The sequence below is a fragment of the Thunnus thynnus genome, chromosome 16, assembly GCF_963924715.1.
Source record: "Thunnus thynnus chromosome 16, fThuThy2.1, whole genome shotgun sequence".
NCBI lineage: Eukaryota > Metazoa > Chordata > Actinopteri > Scombriformes > Scombridae > Thunnus > Thunnus thynnus.
Genome location: NC_089532.1, coordinates 17,306,100 through 17,327,051, shown reverse-complemented (window position 1 = coordinate 17,327,051; position 20,952 = coordinate 17,306,100). Strand labels below are relative to the sequence as shown.

At 41.4% G+C, this 20,952-nt stretch overlaps 2 protein-coding genes across 3 annotated transcripts; one reads left to right on the top strand and one right to left on the bottom strand.

Moving 5' to 3' along the window:
• The first annotated feature begins 1,320 nt into the window (after positions 1-1,320).
• Positions 1,321-16,954, top strand: c16h14orf180 (chromosome 16 C14orf180 homolog). Of its 2 annotated transcripts, XM_067613561.1 has the most exons (10): positions 1,324-1,738; positions 2,499-2,529; positions 6,631-6,717; positions 9,367-9,487; positions 11,432-11,462; positions 11,573-11,681; positions 13,771-13,934; positions 14,089-14,221; positions 14,823-14,849; positions 15,244-16,954. In XM_067613561.1, the coding sequence occupies exons 1-10, from the start codon at positions 1,586-1,588 to the stop codon at positions 15,447-15,449; spliced, it is 1,062 nt and encodes a 353-aa protein (XP_067469662.1). In that variant the 5' UTR covers positions 1,324-1,585; the 3' UTR covers positions 15,450-16,954. The 2 variants fall into 2 exon arrangements, with proteins under 2 accessions (XP_067469663.1, XP_067469662.1); XM_067613562.1 differs by lacking the exon at positions 14,823-14,849 and having other exon boundaries at positions 1,321-1,738.
• On the bottom strand, positions 16,494-19,983 carry LOC137199335 (transmembrane protein 179). The gene is made up of 4 exons (XM_067613563.1): positions 19,199-19,983; positions 18,471-18,608; positions 18,306-18,384; positions 16,494-18,222 (listed from the first exon to the last, which is right to left on the bottom strand). Exons 1-4 carry the CDS (start codon positions 19,687-19,689, stop codon positions 18,049-18,051), a joined length of 882 nt encoding a protein of 293 aa, XP_067469664.1. The 5' UTR covers positions 19,690-19,983; the 3' UTR covers positions 16,494-18,048.
• Between the last annotated feature and the right edge of the window lie 969 nt (positions 19,984-20,952).

Here is a 20,952-nt window from a genome sequence, read left to right as displayed (position 1 = left end):
AAGAACATCCAGTGCTGCCTCCTCAGTGCCTGATGTGTGTTTGTTCAGCTTGACTGGTCTGTAATGAGGAGATGGCACCCACTCTCTTTCAATTACGACTGAACACTGAGGAGTCGGCCCGTGACCCTCCAACTCAATAACATCAGAAGCTTTGCTTACTTTCTCGTTGCATTCTAACTCACCTCTACTGACAGCACAGTAAAGTGAGCAGAATCACCTGTCTGTGCTCCCCGGTCCTGCAACTAGAGTGGCCTGCATCAGCATAATCAAGTGCCACGGCTGCTCTAGATGCTGTTAGTCCAAAATGAGCACTGTTCACAGTTCCCTGAGTTTGACCTGCCAGTGCAAGTTTAATGCTCTCTGATCCTCTGTCCTCTGGCATTGACAACCATTAAAATCCCATCTCCCTTACCTAGGTGCATCGGACACTAATGGAGACTGACTCTGCCCATTTGCTTTGTGTTACCCATTCATTTCCTCCGGCTACCATGCTTGTGTCCAAATGGAGCAGGAGTAGGAAGGAGTGCTCCTCTAAAAGTCAGAACCTATTCACCATCCCCTGGATCATCAATAGATTAAGTGTTGTGGCTGTATCCTCTCCTCTCCTCCCTTTCCCGCTCTCCACAGGCACAGATTGGCCTCATATTAATGTTGATTAGCCAAGTGTGAAGGGAAGTGTGCAAACATCCACAGGAGGCACTCCTCGTGAATAAATATTTGTTGTCCTTGTTTGGATAGTGAAAGAGAGTGCTTTCTCTCTCGCACACATACAGTGCAGTGACTGCTCCTAATGACCACATGTTTGCATTGAGCGTCTGGTTTGCTTTAGAGAATTTACAAATGCTTGGTTTCTCTGTGGTAATGTAAAACATGCTCGCACAGCATTTATTCTGGTTTGCTTGTTGGTGCATAATTCCCATGCACTCTCATCTATAAATCATAAGTGGGGCATTAAGACTCGAAATGATTCTCTCACACACTGTAAAACATAATGTGCAATAGCAGAGACAATCAAGTGAAAGATATAAATCTTTTTGTATACTACGTTTAGATATACATCACAGAACAGGTGCTTATTATGTTTGCTTTTCATCATCAAAACATACCACATTGCAATTTCCCTTTTCAGGGATTGGAGAAAGACCCAATGTGCTAAACACATGCTGGTGGAGCTACTGTACGTGTGCAGAGCAGCGATTGGTCCAAAGCTCTGCCACTCAAGCAGCAAATACTCTCTGACTTCCTCTGTCCTCCTTTCCTGGTGCAGCCTGGGAGGAGGGAGGGGAATGGATCTTTTCTATGTGAGTCGCCGGAGCTCCCTCAGCCTGCTCCTTACCACCTGTCCTTGACTTACTGTGCACAGACGAGACTGAAAGGAAGCTGTGCTGCTCACTCCTCTTCTGGCACCTTTCTGTCTGTGTTTATGTGAGCAGCTGCATTTTTTTAAAAATATATATATATTTCACTGTGTGTGGCTGTCTCTTTCTACCTGTGGTGCTTCAGTGGAGTGGCGAAGAGAGGAGCGTCTGTCCTCGGCCGGTGGAGCTCTGATGGGAGGCAGTGCTGGCTTTGGCTGGGACTGGGGATGCTGAACGGGGGGAGGGAGGGCCTGTTTGAGCTGGGACAGCAGCTCCAGCAGCAGGGGGAGTACCAGGCCGCCCTCCACTGCTTCCTCAGCTGCCTGTTGGGACTGACCCATGTGCAGAGCTTCACCTCTCTGCCCAACTGCCTACACCAGGTGAGAAAGCTGCCTGAAGACTGAGCACACACACAACCAGTATGTTTCTTCCCCCCTTTTCTTTGTCTTACACACACATGTATGTATATATTCACCACATGCATCTACAAACTCTGCTGTATCATGTATTTACATAGCTCTATAGACACATTTGTATCACTTATCCTTTAGAGCATCATAAATAATTACATACCACAGCACAGAGGATACGTTCAACCTTGATATCACTAACAGCAATGTCAAATCTAACAGCACTGTCCATCATGGGTGCCTGTGTTGACAATGCAGGATAATTTCCATCTCAGTAGGACTGATAGTGTGCATGCTGCTAAATGAGGTGTTGGCTGCAGCAGTAATATACAGTAACAGTATTATTAGACACCTCACACAGTTTAAAATAGTACTTAGTTAATGTCTCTTCCATTGTGTGTGTTATGTTTTGCTATTTTAATGTTCTGGCAATGTGATGCCCATCTCAACAGATTACATGATGCCCAAGGCCTTCCTACAAAGGCAGAGCTACAATTTTAATTTGGTTTAGTAGTGCCTGAAGGAATGTCCCTGGTGTCAAAACATAGCCTTTACTCCAGAACTTTGGAACGTGTGGCATGATGTTGACCAGACCAGCGGTGCTGCAAGGAGAGCAGAATTACTTGTTTTGACAACTCATGACATCATGCATACACACACAACTGGGAATGATGTTGGAAATGAAACCCTTAACCATGTCCTTTGGTTGTTTTTTTCTGTGCTTTAACAGATTGCAGAACTCTTCATCACTGAAAAGAATTGTATCCTTTACTGGTAAAATCAGTAGAGTCGGTCACATCTGGCACTTTTACTTTCACTGTCCTATAAGTGTTAGCAAGCAGCCTAACTATAGTACTATAGTATTCTATTTCTATGAGGCGAACATACCAGTGGAGGCAGTCATGGCAAATTCCTGCACAATAGAGGATGCAGATCCTTTATAGAGAGCAGTGTAAACTAATGGGGGATGAGTGGATGTCTTTTGGGCAAGTTCATAATAACACATTTGTCCTAGAATGCCATACGTTTTGTGTGTAGCTCAGGCTGTGTGTCTGTCTCTTAAGAGGATTTGTAGGCTCTTATCTCAGCACAACAGAGTGGGAGAGCACTAATTAACCTGTATCTGCACTGACTAGACTGTGCATCGCCACTTCACTGCTTCTATAAACTATAGCCGTATAGGACATAGAGATAATAGAGAGGTGTTGCGTTTCAGGATATATTACCTCCATGGCTCCTCTCCCTGTTACTGAGACACTCCTACACTTAACTTGCCAGCTCAGGTTATCTGCCTCAGCAAGGCTTTACCCCTCACTGTCCATTTTCCAAAATAGGTCGATTTGCTGAGCTTCACTTCATCAATAACCATCAGCAGGCCCATCTCAGCGTGAAAAGGTATCTACTCAAGAGGGTCATCTGGCACGGCAGGGTTAAATCTTTTGACATACAGCATTATTACATACTGTCATCAATAGTAATGGTGTTGTGTTATGTCAACAGTCGTATTTTATGTATGATAGACTTACCGTGTTACATTGTTTTACTTTTGGTGTAATATTACAATTGTAAAAATGTAACCACATCATTTATTTTTTGTAGGTCAGTAGCAGACAGAAGCTATTTGAAATGATGACTTTAAAAGTATTGTAAGTATTCATAATATATAGGACTGTTACTAATGATTATTTTCATTGATGATTAATCTGTCTATTATTTTCTCGATTAATCGTTTGGTCTATAAAACAGTCCATAAGATATTTAGTTTACTATCATAGAAGACTGAACAAACCAGAAAATATTCAAGTGAGAAGCTGGAATCTGAGAAGTCGTTTTTTCTTTAAAAATGTAATTGATGGTCAAATAGTTGGCGATTTATTTTCTGTCGATCAACCAATCAATCATTCAACTAGTCATCCCAGCTCTGAACTGGAATTGCATAAATTGGGTATGACTGAAAAGCTGAGACTCGTGTGGATTCAATGAGCCCAATTGTATTCATGTGTGATGATGTTAGTCCCCACAGTAGCCATTTCATTGAAGTGAGACCATTTTTTGAAATTTAACCTCACTGTATAAAAAATTTGACCTCTAGGATAATCACAGCCTCATGAAACTTTAAAACCACAAACTAGAGATCTCAGGCATTCAGAGGATGTATGGCTTTCCTATGTATATTGACAATGAGGGGATCTGAGCATTTTCCCGAACAGAACTGTTCACCATCCAGTAACTGAAAAATGCAATTCTTACAGAAATCTCCAAATGTCAAAAGTTTTTGATACCAAATCACATTTTTATCAATTCTCGAGTGGTCAAAAATGGTTAAAGTTTGCACTAAATCTGTGTAACAAATAGTATCAACCCAAAAATTACTGCAACAACTTGAGCATGGGAATGGCCATCATATAGTTCCATCATAATGCTCTAAGCCCTTATACACTCTAAACCTTTAAATTTTGAATAGGCGCCTAACCAAAACACAATGTTTATTACAGATTTATGATGGTAAAAACTTGACACACAGTGCTGAGCATCTCAAATTAATCTTCAGGTTCTCAGCTTTCAGATGATGTATACCATTTCTATGTGGCATATACTGTTGACCTGCTATCTTCCCCTAAACATCCCCTGCCCCACCCTAAAAAAGTCAGAAATGGGTCTATGATAGGGAGGGGGTGGGGGGTGGAGGACGTTAATTACAGTTTCATTGTGTGCAAAGTTTGAAAGTTGCTGGTTAAATGCTTCTAAAAGTTGCTTCAATTTTTTTCAGTATTTCTCATCAGCATTATGGGACCATTTTCATACTGGGAGCGCAACATGGAGTTTCACAGGAAAACACAGGAAACATTTGCAGTGTGTCCTCACATGTTGTCTCAGGGGTCTAACAAAATCCATAATCAGGGAAAAAAGCTGAATATACATATCCAAAGTATCCTGATTCCATGCTGCTGTACTGGCTTTACTCCAGACAAATACAATATATTAGGTGCATTTGATAGTGGTGCTGCCGTTTAAGGCTTGATGTATTGTTATCAAAGCTGGCAGTATCCACAAGTGACCTTTGTTCAGAGCCAAAAGCTCTTTTGGCTGCTGAGTGTTTACTGATACATGTTTCTTGGAAAGTATGCTGACCCAGACAAATTGACTTTAATCTCAAATAAAGGTGGATATCAAAGTAAACAAGCACAAGCTAATCAATATAGCTTTGTCAAATTTAATCTTACATATAACAACATGTATAATGCTAGAAGAAATTCCAGGTTCCTACAGTGTGTGTTGTGTACTTCACGAGGTTATTTTAGTGCACTCCCACGCAGAGTTGTGCAGCACGTGTAGACAGACGTGCCTTTGAAGGTGCCAGTGTTATTGCAAGTTCTTGTCGAGTTTTGGAGTGTGTGTGTGATTGTGTGTGTGTGTGTGTCTGCATGTTTGTGTGTGTGGGGATAGTGGAGCACATTCCCCGGAGAGGATTGTGTGAGGTTCCTGTTGTGTCGTTATTGTGGTCCAGCCTGGCTAAAAATAGCCGGCAGAAGTAGTGCTCTGACCTTTGATGATGGCTGCTCCCCTAATCCTCCCTTCCAGATGGTCTACCTCATACTCACCTTATTCCCCCGTGACAGCCAGGAGCTGAGAAAAGTACAGTATAATGCATGTCTAACCATCCTGTAATATTTACTTTAATAGTCACTCAAAAGAAATTCATGGCATTATGTGCTACATTTAAATAGGGATTTTCACTACATTATTAAAAATGCTGAGTTTTTCATGCTTGTTTGTTGTTATCTCTTCCATTTGATGCAAAGTATATTGAAATAGTCAGATTTGACAGCCCTTAAGACAGGAACCATAACGGGCCATTAACAGCCATCCCTTACCATCCATGATCTTTTCTGGTATCTTCTGGTACTCATCAGTTCTAAACATTTTAGAGGATGTTTTATCTTTCATGCATCTGACAGAAAACTGCCCCTTCCTTTAGGTGATGATCATATGTAGAAATCATGTGTCTTAGGTCTCCCAGCAAATCTGTGACTCACCGAATACATTCTTCCAACAGTGTGCAGTGCTAACATTATCCTGGTGACAAAATGAAGGAAACCAGCTGTTGTGATTTTCAGTAACAAGCTTAACTGTTCTATAAAAGTGGAAACCTACTGTCCGTCTTTCCAACCTCAACCTGAAAGTTGTAGATAGTTTTATGTGAAATATATTGAAGTATAATATGCCTGTAGTGTGGCCACTTTGACAAAAACTTAGGCTGGAATTTATAGTTTTACACATGAGACTTGTCGTTAAGTAGGACATTTAGACAGGCAGGACTGTGTTTATTTTAAGCATTCTCCATCCCATTGGTCTTTAAATTTACCTGACAAGCATCAATGGTGTCATTTTACAGGGGGACAGACTCTCAGCACACAGAATACTTTTAACAAAGTGAACAAGCTCTATTTTTAGGGAGGCTTTTAATAGAGAGTACCTCTATGGAAACAAAACTGGCATGCAGATCAATCAACAGAAGTCTGTACAAAAGATGAAAACAAAAGATAAAAACCAAACGTTAAAATAGGAATATGATGATGCAATGACGTGTTATCAGATACTGTAAAATTCAGCTTCGGAACACAGCACAAAAACAATGACTCAGGCACCAGTGTTTGAAATCTATATTGCAAAATCCAGACCTCAGTATCAACAATCTGCTTTGGACACTTTCTGTTCGGCTGTTGGGGTCATTTTCAAGAGGGGTAGGGAGAAAACGGGGGAAAAAAACAATGTTGAGTTAGGGAGTGAGGCTGTTTTTAACTTCAACAACTGACTAATCCTGTTGACAACTGAGACTGATCCTTCACCCATATAAACAGATGGGAAGGCCCTCCAGTTCATTCAGGCTGAAAAAATGTTCTATGAAGTGGCACTGATCGAGCTCACGGCTCTTCAGGGGAGCACAGGCAAGTACATTTTACATTATGAATACTTCTGGGCATATATTGCTTGTATTGCTTGACATCTCACTGTAAAGTTTTTTGTTTAATTTATTCAGTTTTGAGACAGAAGTACCAAATAGCCAGTTGATCCAGTGATAGTGGGCTGTGTTTGTAGTAGGCAGTTCTCCAAAGTGACGTACATCTACAAACTAACCTCCAAATAAGATATAGATTTTTAGACTATATGTTTCTACAGTCTGAAGATCTTTTTGTTTATTTATTTTTTTCATTTCGTTAAGGTAATATGACATGACAACACATTTGACCCAGCTCCATCTTTGTTTACAATATACCTGGTGGAGCTTTAAGCCAGCTTTCTCAGCAAGGCCGGTCATTCATCATCTGCTGCTCCAGACGTCTGCCTCTTCCTCTCTGTCTGCTGCTGAGGCAGCAGCCCAGCAAAGCGTGGGCACAGTGGAGGAGATTGGGGACAGACATAGTAGAAGACAAATGGCCACGCTTTGCACTATCTCATTAGGAGCTGTGTGTCACTATATTCCCTTCAGGATTTCGCAGGGTTTTTTGTGTTTGTTGTGATCAAAGATGCTTGATTTTGAAGCGGCTTTTCTCAAAAATTGTGATGCAATTTGTGAAGTTTTATGTGATTTTTTCTTTGCGGAAAATTTGTGGGAATTAGCAAAAATTGCAAGGAAAAAGATGTGTTGTTATTTTTTTTTAATGCCCATGATAAGACGACATTTCCCACAAACTCTATCACTTCCTGTTTTGCCAACTGGCATGGGGTTAGTTGGTGCTAGATTGAGAGGGGTCCAGCTTCAGACCTCCCTCCTGAGGCCCCCAGTTCTGTGAGCCAATGGGGGTTGAGCATGACTTGTAGGGTTCCATTGTACAAAGTACGTACATTGTCACTTATTTCACCTTAGCAGTCCACCAAAATCTATTTCTGAACAAATTTGAGGCAAGAAATAAGCAATCCAGTTGCTGAATTTTAACTCATATTAGATCTACATGGTATAATTTAAAAGTTTGTTTCAACTTTCATAAGGCAAGGGCACTACTGCACTGCCGGTTGCCACTGCTTTCTCGAAGCACAAAGCCCCAAACGACTACAACTAATAATTATATTTTATGGTGTGACAATACTGTGGTTAATGTCTGGTTAGGTCTAGCCACAAAAACCATTTGGTTAAGGTTCAGCAAAGACCATGGTTTGGGTTAAAATGATCACTTGAAACATGGTTAGTACTTCCTTAAAGTTGCAACTTTCATTGTCATGGCAACAGTAAACACCACGACAAGATGTTACAGTCGTGGTTGGAAACGAGAAGTGTACAGTGGTCTCCTGCAGCTAAGTCCACTTCTTGTCAGGGTGATAACACCTGCATGAGAGGGGACTGAGGAGGGTCTGAGGTGCTGCAGTTGGACCCTCTTGGCTAGATTGGATCAGCCAGGGGGCCAATTTGCAAAATTCTTGTGAGATTTGTACGAGTTGTGTTTCTTCACTGTGCACATATCCCGAACCTTACCACTAACCCTAACCTTGACCTTAGCCTAGCCCTAACCTTAACCACACACAGGAGAGTTCATCCCTTTGGCTGATCCAACCTAGCATTTACCCATGGGGTTTGTTTTGATGAGGAGAGGAAAGGTTGAAGAGCCTTGCTAACCGTAAATGAGGAGTTATTTTTGTTGATAAAGCAAGTTTTGTTTCGAAAGGCTTACTTTGTGCCGTAATGCCTTCAGCCAGCTCCTGTGAATCCAACCTGGTCGCACACAATATCAATACGAAATAGAGGATATCAATGGATTTGTCACAATTGTCTTCACTCTCATTGCACGGTACAGAAATTAAAGTTATAATGATATATTGATGTCAAAATCTTCCTAGTAGCGTTTTTAATGCAGAGAAATTATGGGAATTTTTCAAAATTGCAAGCCCCTGCAAATATTGGGAGGATTGGTTGAATTGGTATTAATTATTGTGATCATAAGATGGCAATTTCCTGAAGGGACTATATTGAATACTGACGCCTCTGATTCAGCATTCACTTGGACTTCTCCAGGGGCAGAGCTGGCACTCTGGCTGCAGCTTACAAGCTTTCTTTCTCTCTCCGGTGTCTTTTTCAAGTTTGCCCTTATCTCTATCTCCCGACGGACAGCTGAAATAATGGTCATTATTTGTTTTTTGTAATGCAAACTAAAGTATTTACCTGTTACAATGATTTATTTGCACTTGCTTGTGGCATGGATTACAAGCCAAACTCATTTCCACTTCCACTGTTGTATGTGTGTTCAGTGTGTACAGTACACACTGTATGTTTGTGGTTTGTCACCGTGTGCATGCGTGTCAGTGGGCGTGGTGAGTATGTTGTTTGACTGCCTTATCCGCACTCCCCTGTCCTTATCTCTGCTCACTTGTCTCCAGTCCTCAGTTGGCTCCACTCTGCTGTTCAGGCTTAAAGTCTGCAGCAGTGCCAAACGGGCTTGTGGCAAGATACTTTTTGGGCTTTATTTTTCAAACCCGTTGCAGTGGTAGTAGAGAGGTAAAGAGAACAAGGGATAGTGAGGAAAAAGGGGTAGATTGGCAAGCAGAGAGAAAGCAGAGTGGTTGGCAGGCTGACTTTGATTCCATGCCCTGTGTTTGTGTAACAGGGCCTCAGGAGGAGGCTACTTTGGGCTCCGCAGGATGGACGACCCCAGAGGAGCTTTCGGAGCAGGCCTCCCAGGCACAGCACCTCGAACGGCTGGCCCAGCTTTGCATCATGAGCAAAAGGTAAAACTGTGTCCTGCTGTAGCTTCCATTGTGTTGTAATTAATGGGGCATTACATGTTCCGTGAGTTTAATGGCTCAGTGGGCACTTTATGAGTGAATTTATAGTTAAATAAATTCACCTTTACTACTGTTTTATCACCAGTTTTGTATACAGATATTGGACTATATGCTTACAATGTCATCATTTCACAGCAGTGATCAGAGCTGAAGTGAAAATTATGCAAATTCAGTTGTAACAAAGCTAACAGTATATTGGCACTTGTGTCTGTTTTGTGTCTGTTTTATTACACAAGCAAAATGTTGATAAATCGCTCTGAAAATAATCTTGAGATAATAATTTAATGAAAGTGAACGGTAGGGTAGATTTGTCTGACTTTTAAATCTCCACTTAAAGTATTCACTCAATTTTATCTTTGCTTTTATCAACATGTCATAGTCACAGGTCTTGTTTAAAATATTTTGAATACTTTATGAAAGATGGCAAAGAAATATACGCATATGCTTTGCCCTTTCACATACACACATTCACCTTTCTGGAATGGAAATTTTTCGGACTAGATAAACTCCAGCTCTGAGTCTTTTTGGCCAGAGTTGAATTTCCCTGTAGATGTGGAGAAAAGAGACACCGCACTCTACGTGAGTGTTACAGGAGGAACACCTTAACTAGATCTGGTGTCTCCTGTTGCAGGGGTACTTTGTTAGGCCATAGCATGCACCTATTTTCTTTGCCTGTGTTGTCATTGTTTGGATTAAGCCATTTAACCTGATTGCCAGAGAGGGTGACGGAGGGTGGAAGGTTGGCCCGGTGGAGGGCTGGTCACAGTGCTTCATTAATGCAAGGAGCATACAGTAGTTAAGCTTAAACAAGATGGTACTGATTGTGCATGACAGTATCAAGAGGCTTGGGTTTCTGGATAAATAAGGACAAGCAGGAATTTGATTCTGCTCTTTGATCTTTCCTCTTTTAGAAACTTGCCCTTTGAAGACTATAAAAGTTGTACAAAATGATGAACATTAAAAAAAAAAACACACAAATTGGCTTTGGTTACTCTAAGTACGGAAATAGTCTTAAGGTCCCAAAGCTCTTACTGCCTCCACCATAAGCCTCAGTGCCAGTTTTTCTATCTTGTGGACAGGAAGTTGTGATACTTCCTGACTCTTTCAGCGATGTCGTAGGAAGTCCTTTGGGACAGTGAATGGCTTTTTCTGTCTCTGCTGATCAGATGTCCCCTAAGACGGACCTTCTAAAGCAGTGCAAACCGACACCTGGCCATTACTAATTGAAGGGAAGTGTGGGTTTGGAACAACAAGCTGACATGTGTCACACTAAACAGAGCTTGCTCTACATCTATAGGCACATGTGAGGGGTGTGATGGTGATGAATGTCCTTGGCTGGCTTTCCAGGGTAGATATGAGCAGAACAGCTGGCAGATCCTCAGTGTACCACATTATGTTCAACTAGCTTAACACTAAGCAGAGGAGTGGTGTAAGGGCTCGGGCGGGTAAACCAACCTGTAAGCGCCATGCCCTCTCTAATTCACGCTAGAGAATAGACAGGAGTGGCCAGTCCTGGCAGGAGCAGAAGGTTTCCACTTCCTCTATAAGGCGCCTGAGTACCAACAGCCCTGCTGCCTGTGTCTAATCACAGCACACGCATGTTTAGATTTGTCACGCTGCTGTGCTCCAAACACTGAAACGGATATGCTCACCTGACAATCCAGCACGGGTCACTACACTTCATTAAGGTCAGGCATTGTTGTTATCTCTGAAAATATTTATTTATATGCTTAAATGGAGAAGGAATGTGCAGATATAGACTTCACCTGATAAATCAGAGTCATCTTTCTTTCAGCAGGTATAAAGTATTTCTTATCTCAGTGTCACAGAAAAAGTTGAGGTGTATCACATTTGTTTAATGCTGTTTTCTTTTCCTTTACCTTTCAGACCTCATCTTGCTCTAGAATACAGCGGTAAGGTATGTGGATTTCATTTTCTTTGTTATTCTCTCAAGATTTTTGAACAAATAAGACGTTTTAATGTCACTTCTGTGTTAGCTTTAACTTCCCATCTCACTGCATCTTTCAGGCTACAAAGATCCACCAGAGAGCCTTTGGTAACGACCACCCAATTACAGCCAGAAGCCTGGAGCTTATGGCTACTGTCTATGCTGAGATTGGCAAGACTGAATATTCAGGTAAACACTCACCTGTGCCACTGTGCCACTTTGTGTCACCCTGACTATCAAGTGATGTTACTTGGATGACAACATGGAGGACACCTCTCTCAGCAGTATATATAACACTGCTGCAACTCTGTCTGAATCATGAGGGTGGAGACCTGTTTGTCTCGTGAGGCTTGACGATACCAGAGCAGTGATGTTAATCTGAAGAACAAGTTATCTCCTCTGAGTCAGAGAGCACACAGCGCAGTGTGACTGTGGTTTAAAGCACTTTAGTTAGCCTTTAAAATTATGTCAGCCCATGAAAATGTTAAATTAATAAACAGTCGTAGTCATGTTGGACACAAGAGTGGTTTTACAGAGCAAAAAAAGAAAAGTGCCTTTGTGACAGTTTGAGGCCACTGTTTTGTTGTACATACTGTATGCTTGGCTTGCATTAAGAGGAAGCAACTCTCTGCCCGAATCTGAACTCTGCATTTTTGTGAGACTGCTGTGCTGCGGTGTTAAAAGCAATACGAAGCATTGTAGTTGAGTCAGCTTTCAGAGGCAGTGGTGCTGAACAGGACCGGCTCCAGTACATGAAGACAAGGAGTATAGATAAAGGCAAAGCTTTAGAACATTCCTTGTTATTCAGCTTGGATGGTCATTCGGTGAAATAGAGCAAAAGTGGGGAATCAGAGAGCAGCTACAGTTTCACAACGCACAACAGTCCCTCTGCGCTTTCTGTGACCTTTCATTTTGTGTTGTACACAGAGGAATTCTCTTTGACCCACAGTAACATGCTTCAACAGAGGCATGTTCAAGTGTTTATAGCTCTTGTGCTCTAGATAACCTTCACTGCATACTGGGTCGGTCACAAAGCCAACAAGCTATTTGTGTTTATTTGCAAGTTTAACTGGAATATATTAACTGTAGTTTGATCAGTATGATCTGTAGAAGTATGTGGTCATTTTTTGAAAAGATGATAAGCTTAACTACTAAGCAGTGAAGAAATATCTTCAGCTGTCCCTAAATATGCAAACCTCGATTTAAGCTTAGTGCAATTTTAAAAGACACAAAAAATATAGTAATGGTTAGTGTAATAGAAATGGAAATTTAATATTTCAAAATTTGGCAGTTTTATTAAATTTTCACTAATGTTGTATTAACATTTGTTTTGTTTTGTTTTTAATAAATCAAGTGCATTTACAGTACAAGTTTGTACTCACTTTTCCATTCAAGTGAATGGGAAAGTGCTCAAGTACTGTATTTCTTAATGACCTGTGTGTGCGTGTGTGCGTGTGTGTGTGTTTGTGTGTGTGTGTGTGTGTGTGTGTGTGTGTGTGTGTGTAGTCCAAAAAGCTACCCAGTTCTCTTGGCCTTAGCCCATGCAGCTTCTTCCTGTCTAATAAAAGTGAAAACAGACCCAATTAACCAAGGATTTGTGTTTTTTTCCACTGGCCTCAGTGAGAAAATAATGTCTGACAGATTTAACATCAAGCATTGGTCTTAACATTGCGTCAGTTTTACAAAAATGCAAAAAGGTTGTTAATTTAAATCTTTATATTGTTTTTAACAGATAAAACTGTTTGCTTTTGGTTACTCAGTTATTCAAGGTACTCTAGTTGAAAATTCCCCAGAATAGATTGACTTATCAATTGATTACATCACTGAGCAGTCAGCAAGTGACTAATTCATCAGCCATTGTTAAAGACAATGTTGGCAAAAGACCCACAGTATTTAGTTTGGGGAATCCACAACTTTTAGACAATACAAATGAAGGAGCTGAGACTGAGTTTTGGTGGTGGCACACGTTTTTTTTAGAAAATATGACATCAATTAAAACTACATTTGGTGAGTATCACCAGAAGGATTATTATTGAAGTCTTGACTTAATAGTGCAAATATGGAATTGGAGGGTTTTTGACCATCTTTGCATCAGTGTTTTTGACTTGATCCTACTTAGCTCTACCTGGAGATGACAGAGTTAACATGGGTGTTTTCTCAAACACATTTGCAAGTTTAACTTTGTATGTTTAACTTTGTCTTCAGAGCAGACTGTGCAGTCTCCAGTTTGAAGCAGCACTGGATTGATACACATGTATGGTCATGGTTTTCTTGTTAGACTCCCTGGGTCAGTGTGTGTCTGCGCTGTCCAAACGGTTTGCTGCTGCAGAATCCATCAGAGACACCGTCAACTGTCTTCCTCATTCCCACCGGGAGAAACACTCAGAGGTCCGCCACAGAAAGGACACCCACCACCAACAGGAGGACACACCAAAACCTATGGTAAAGAGAACAACACCTGCAGCCATCTTCAGCAGTGTTACTCAAGTTATGAGCAGCTTGTTTGTAGAAGATCTGTACCCTCCAGCTGTTTGCTGCTGGTTCTTTGAAATGTCTTGTAGTGAGTCCTACTCATCCTGAATTGTATATTTTTCAGATAACCAATGGCAAAGTTCCCACCTCTATTCTAAAGAGGCCAAGCCCCAGTTACGGGTCAGACACAGAACCCACCCACAGACGGAAAGGCGAGCGGAGGGTTCGATTCAGGGAGCCAGAGACCACAGTACATGGTGAGAAAATGCAAACAAGTAAAAAGTTTGCACAGAGTACATCCTGCTCAGTCACAGTCGGAGCAGAGAAAAAAGAGGATTTGTTTGTGTTTGTGCAAACCTGAGAGACCATGCTGCCCTCTGGTGCTTTAACACCTTTACCAAATTACAATGACTGGCTGCATACCACCCATGTTTTTTCTGCATCCTGTCCATCTCAGCTCTACATTTACAGAAACATGAATACATGAATGTAATCATACAGTAACCACATGAATTTAATTTCAGTTGTTTGTAAAAATTTTCCTCGAAATCCCTGCTATCCCAGTTGCGCACGGGCCCCTCCACCCACATGTAACAGCAGTAAACAGAATGAACAAAATGCATTAAAACGTCAGGAGATTGCATCATAAACGTAATGTCCTTTGGGGATTCTGCACTATTTAAAAATAATGTAAGAGAGACGTCCAAACACAAGCAAGTGATTTACTTTTCATAATTAATTATGCATGCAAATGAGGCACCATGGCGTCTGTCCCAGAGAGATAGTAGAGTCTATAGGGGCACAGCAGCCCGTTGAAGCTGCTCATGTTGACTGACGGCTTTTCTGTCGGCTTCACAGAGATTCCTTACTGTGACTGTTTAGGTGGTAAGTCTATCTGGAAGTATACAGAATCACAATATGCATGAGGAAACAGCACTGCACTTTTTCATTAAGAGAGAGCATTGGATCTAATTATGTGTGGAGAAGGTTTTAAGTTGGTTGTTAAAACATAGGTTAAATTCTACTTTTGATTAACTTTGTTGCAATGCAATATGGAGTGTAGCATCTCACTATAACACCCTTTTTAACAATGTTTGAGACACAGAAAGCACAGTTTGTGTGACAAGGCACAATCACATTAAATCCTCCATCAAAAACTTGCCTCTCACCAGGTCTTGTTATAGAGCAAAGTGAGAAATCTAAGCATGTGACAATTCAAATGCTCATTGTAACACACTGGTCTTGTTTTATGTGTTTGGGTGTGTGTTTGTTTGTGTAGCCTATGAGACGACACCGTCCCGTCCCCACCTCGCCCTGTTCACTTGCCTCTTCCTGATGATGTCATTCCTGGGCGTGGCCATGTACTGCACGGACCGCCAGCGCCCGCAGAGGGTGTGCGAGGAGCTGGAGGCCGCTTTGGCTGTCTACCTGCTGCATATGAAACAGCTTCTGTGGGGCTGTTGGATATGGCTGACCATGCAGTGACTGAGACCGACCACAGGTGGAGACGTGGAGCCTCCTCCTTTTTTTTTTTTTTCAGACCCCTCTTTTTCCTATCTTTGAAGGTGCCCAGGCCTATAAACACCTCAGCCATTTGGCAAGGCTCCGTAAGTTACACTGTCTGTGGTCTCTGTACACTGTCACAGTGAAAAAGGGAAAAAATGTGTAATCCCAGAAATATGTAGCTTCCATGTCCATGTGTGTATATACAATATGTACTGAAGTGGTTGGAAAGCCACTCCTTATTTAAGTTGTACTGACATTTTTTTGCACATTCGCAATGTTAACGTTCACGTATAATGCTCACTTAATCACCATAACATTTTCAGTTCACAGTCACAGTCTATATTGTATGTGAGTGAATGTTTCCATGGAATGCATATATTTATTTTGTTACATGATTTCTGTATATCAGATATTACACAGAACTGAATGTGTATATGTGGTTCAATATACTTAAGGACTATCACAATATTCAGCCTTGTAATTGCACATAAATGAATGTAGATATGTTTGGAAACGGCTTTTGACCGGCACATGCGAGGAGAGGAGGAGGAGGAGGATGGAAGAACAAATGTGTAAGCTGTTCCATAATGATCAGTGAGAAAGACAACACAGGGCTGCATCACTTCCCAGTACCAGGGCGAACGACTAACAGATGAAAAAAAAAAACAACACCTCTTTCTTTACAGACTTTATATTGTCTGGTCTTCTGTATGGCTGACTGTCTTCAGCTGATTCTTAGTCCCACTGAGGAGATCTGCAGCACAATATTATGAATTCTCTCTCTTTATCTATCCTTGAAGAGAATATACTCAAACTGAATGAATGCTTTATGCTTTTGACAGTGTTCCTCTTTATAACCGCTTGAATCTCACCAAAATATCCTCCTCTCTTCTAAATGTTATTTATTCTTCTATACTGTGTATCTGCATCTACGCAAATATCCAACTTTAGATTCTTTTAAAATTTTTTAAACTTTTTGTTACATTTCTATTTCAGAACAATATTCAGGTTTTAATCGTGATGTCAAATGCTAATCAAGCTTTGGACAAATGTATGGATTGTGTGTGGGCTGGAAGACGTACGCCTTATATCGAGTTCTTTACTATTATTTTGAGGCCAAACGCAGAAATATAACAGAGCGGGATACTGTATGTCCATGTTGTGAGTCCCTTTATCAAATGAAGCGAATAAAATTCAATAAGCCAAAACCATCACACAAATGGATTAGGAATCAAAGGGCGCAGTGATGCACATCCCACAGACCTCTCGTTATGAGCAATAACACACATCACATAGATTCCAGTAAAACATTGTTCTTTATATAACAGGTTTCAGGGAACTCAAAGGAAAGCGTAGGATTTTTGAGGTTTCACATTTGAATGTCAAAGCAATATGAGGCTAATAACACCTGTATAAGAAGAAATACTCTTGACTCTGTACTGTCAAACTAAATTGTCATTAGCAATAAAACAATACCCAGTGAACTCATGTCCTGTATATGCACATTTAGCTCAGTAGCTGCATTTCACAGCTGTCCAAATAACATTTATGGTCACTTTGAAAGAAGTGCCTTTATGGAGGGTTTTCTTAGTTCCTACCGTTTTATGATTTCAATTGTTTTAAATAAAACTGTCATTGCCTATCAAAGTCAAGCAGGTGACTTGCTTCCTTCCTGTAATCTCTGACAATAACTGAGTGCGTGATGTGTACGTAACAGGGAGAGAGATGCATGCAGGCATATTTGTGCGTCTATTCACAGTAATACAGTATATAGGTTTGTAGCCTATAGAGTGTGAAGGAGAAGCCTGAGTTACTATATGGCACAAGATAGGATTTGTTATTTATCTCACACAAGTCGCTAAAAGCATTTTTTGGACAGGCTGCCCAATACATGAATGTTCTGAACTTCTTTTTTTTTCTTTTGTCTTTACAAAACACCTTTTTATAACTGTTGATAAAAGTGTGAATACACTGCAAAAGCACACATCATTTTACTTTGCTGCAGCATGCAAAGAGTTCTCGCTTCACTGTGACGCAGTGCGGACCCTACCAGGAAGAAATGAACACATTTATTGGTGTATAAAACAAAATAACATCCCTTTACATCTAAAAACCACCGTATTAATTTGTCATGCATTAGGTCCATGCAGAAGTTTCACAAAGACAACATGATCCATCAGACAATCTGTCCAAGCCATTAATACTGTTTTACTGAATAGAAATTCATGATTTAAGAAAAACTGGGGTTCCATTAAATGGTTTTAATACTATCAGAGCTTAACTAGCCTATTGTTGTGTGTCTTGAAGAGAAATGCACACACAGTGGATGGATGAATTCAATAAAGCAGGACTCTTCAAGGATTAACAACCATTGGTGGATTTTTTTTGAGGGGAAATCAATTACCTTTCGAGAACAAAGCGAAACCCTTCAGTTTGCTTCAATCCATGGTCAATGGGAGCAAAAGCCAATTGATTTTGATTGTCTACATAGGCAAACATTGGTGTTTCTCATGGCAGGCGAGAGGACTGTACGATTTTTGTGAGCATGTGTGTGTGTGTTTGTGCGTCCTCTGGTTTTCTAGATGAGGCCGGTCTTGAGGTCAGAGCTGCGGCTTGAGGAGCGGCCGAGCAGCAGGTCCTTCTCGTGGATCAGGCTGTCCAGCAGGTCCTCTTGTCTGTAGTTGTGGTAGACCTTCAGGAAGGCCATCACTGCGATCCCAAGCCAGGTGAGCCAGGCAGCCCACAGGCCGAACTGCAGGAGGAAAATCATTGTATTTATGACTGAGATTCAGGATTTTGTGGATGATATGACCACAAAAAAAGTAACAGTCTTACCTGAGCTATAGCAAACTGGTCGTAGAAAGCAGAGTTGTCCACCCCGAGTTCTAGGTCAGTGTCCTGCAGGTCCTCACAGCTAAAAAACAATGCACATAAACAAACATTTAGGAGGATGACTCTTCTTTATAATGAAATTCTCTGAAAAGTGTGCTGCTCTCTCACCTGCTGGGCATAGTCCCGCCCTCAGTAATGGAGTCACACCACAGGTTGAAACCCACACTGACGATGGTGCTGGACAGGAAGACTGTGAACACCACGAGGGAGCTGATCAGCAGGTTGAGGAAGGCGTTGAAGATGGAGCTGCAGGCAGGAGAGAACAGAAACATTGAAACCTGTAACGTCTCAATCACTGGCACATTATCAAGGTTTAAAGACATGCTTGTCATCTTTTTCTGTAACTTGTAGGCCCGTCACTGAAATACAGTTAGGCCTGTTATAAGCTGCAGCATTCATTTGGTGATGAATGATGCCTTTCATTGACACATGAAAAAATACACTGTTGCATGATGGATAAATATCACAAAATATGTAAAGACAAGATTAAAAAAAACAGCTGTCCTGACAGCCTTTGGTATGTTAATTGTTCAAAGGCAACACAACACTGTATTTCCTCCATGTTTCTAAAGAAGGACGACAGTGACTTGTCGTTTTTATAGGTTCATTCAAAATCCAACCATTATACCACAGTTAATAGTCTAATACACGCATTTAATGGTGATTCTGTAATTCTATGATTCTGTCAGAGCGGCGTGCAGACAAGGGCGTGGGAGAAGGACAGAAAAGACACATTTTCACTGAGCCGTTAAAGCTTTATATAGCGGGTCCTATCGAGCTCTCTATAGTGCTGGTATTGAATTGTGTTGAACGAGCACAAGTGAACGGTCACTCACTCGTCGTGTCCTTTGCACAGGAAGAACAGCAGTCTCCAAGCCTGCACTGCGGACAGGATGAGGGACGCTATCCCGACAAAAGTGATGAAGCTGCAGGAGGACTCGGGTCCCCACTCCTCCACGATGAAGCGCTGCTTCGACACAGTGATGTTCTCATTTTGCCACATACCCCGCGTGAACAGCAGGCATTTCCCTCCAAAATCCTCCGTGTTCTCCGACAGAGGCACCACGGCGATGAAACCGAACACGAAGGCTAAAAAGTAAAGGATGCATTGGGCGAAAATTAAATTATCGAGGGCCATTTTTCTGTCTCCCTCTTCGGGCTCTGCGTCCTGGAGAAAGTGCGGCTGCGCAGTGGAGGCAGCGATGAGCGGAGGCGCAGCATCCGACGACGCGCTCTGCTGCAAATTAATGAGCAGACTGAGGCCTTCAGGGCTCTCCATCTTATCTCCAACCAGGCTGTGGAGATTCCTCTTCACTGGTGTTCCCATTTGGTCAAGTATTTAACAAATAATTATGACATTTAACCCTTTAACACACAGTTTTCCCCGTGATCCTCTTAGGTAGGTTACAGTACAGCACATAAAATGTTGGGGAAAACAACTTCAGTATCAGGTACCTGTGTATTTCTGTATCAGCTTATTCCAGCTCCATGCCATTATGGCTGCACTATTCCATCAAATACAAATATTATAAATGTCTTGTGCATCATTTTTTGCATGTTTCCCCAAAATTAAGCCTGATATGTTTGCTGTTTTTTGGAAGATTTGCAATCTCCTCTAGAATTTAAAATAAAGTTCTGTAGATTTGAGTATAATGAGTTTGCACTGACTGAGGATTAAGAGGTCAATACAAATACCCACAAACAAACAGCAAAAAAAATAATGTTTATGCAACACTTAAGAAATGTACATCAGTTGGTTCAATGCAACCATGCCCGTGTACACACACACACATATTTTGTTCACACATTGCTCACAAATTAGAGTAATGGTTTATTTATACACGGTGACAGTCCTTAAGGAAGGGCAGGTAGCTGTCACAGCCATCTGACATGCTAAGCCCATCTGGTGGGCCGGCCCAGGTGTCTCTCCCCTTCCTCAGCCACCCAACCTCTGCACTACTCACAGTGCCCTCCAGTGGGCGAGGTGCTTGCTGCCTGTCACCTCACTGCATAGTCTAAACCTCCCCTGTTTTATGTTGGAAGTATGATTATTTCCTTGAATAGCCTCCACATAGCCTGCTGCAGAATGGGAGGATGGAGAGATATAAAATGTAAAAACATTAATTTTGAGATGATGAGGACAAAGTTTAAACAGAGACAGCATCACTAGTGACTAATTTTTCATTTGAAGATATTAATAGTCCTGCAGTTTCCTAGGAAAAAACCCATGCAACACAAAGACAAGTATTTATACGAGAGCTTTCCAGACATCAGACAGCTATTTGTATCCATCATACAAACTGCAGTATTTTGCATCCCCTTCCCTGCACATGATTTATGTGCCATTTTGCACCGCAGCACTCTGATTTCCATGATGTTATCAGTTCTCAGATTAGCTTGAGTTATTGTGTGTGTTTCTGTGTGTGTGTGTGTGTGTGTGTGTGTGTGTGTGTGTGTGTGGTCTTGACCAGAAAGTTGATTTCATTTCGACAGCTGCTTTGGTTTTTAACATCATTAGGTATTTCTACTTATGCTTCGTGGGCATTTTTGTTGGCAGATCTTTATTCTTGATAAATTGCCCAGATTATTA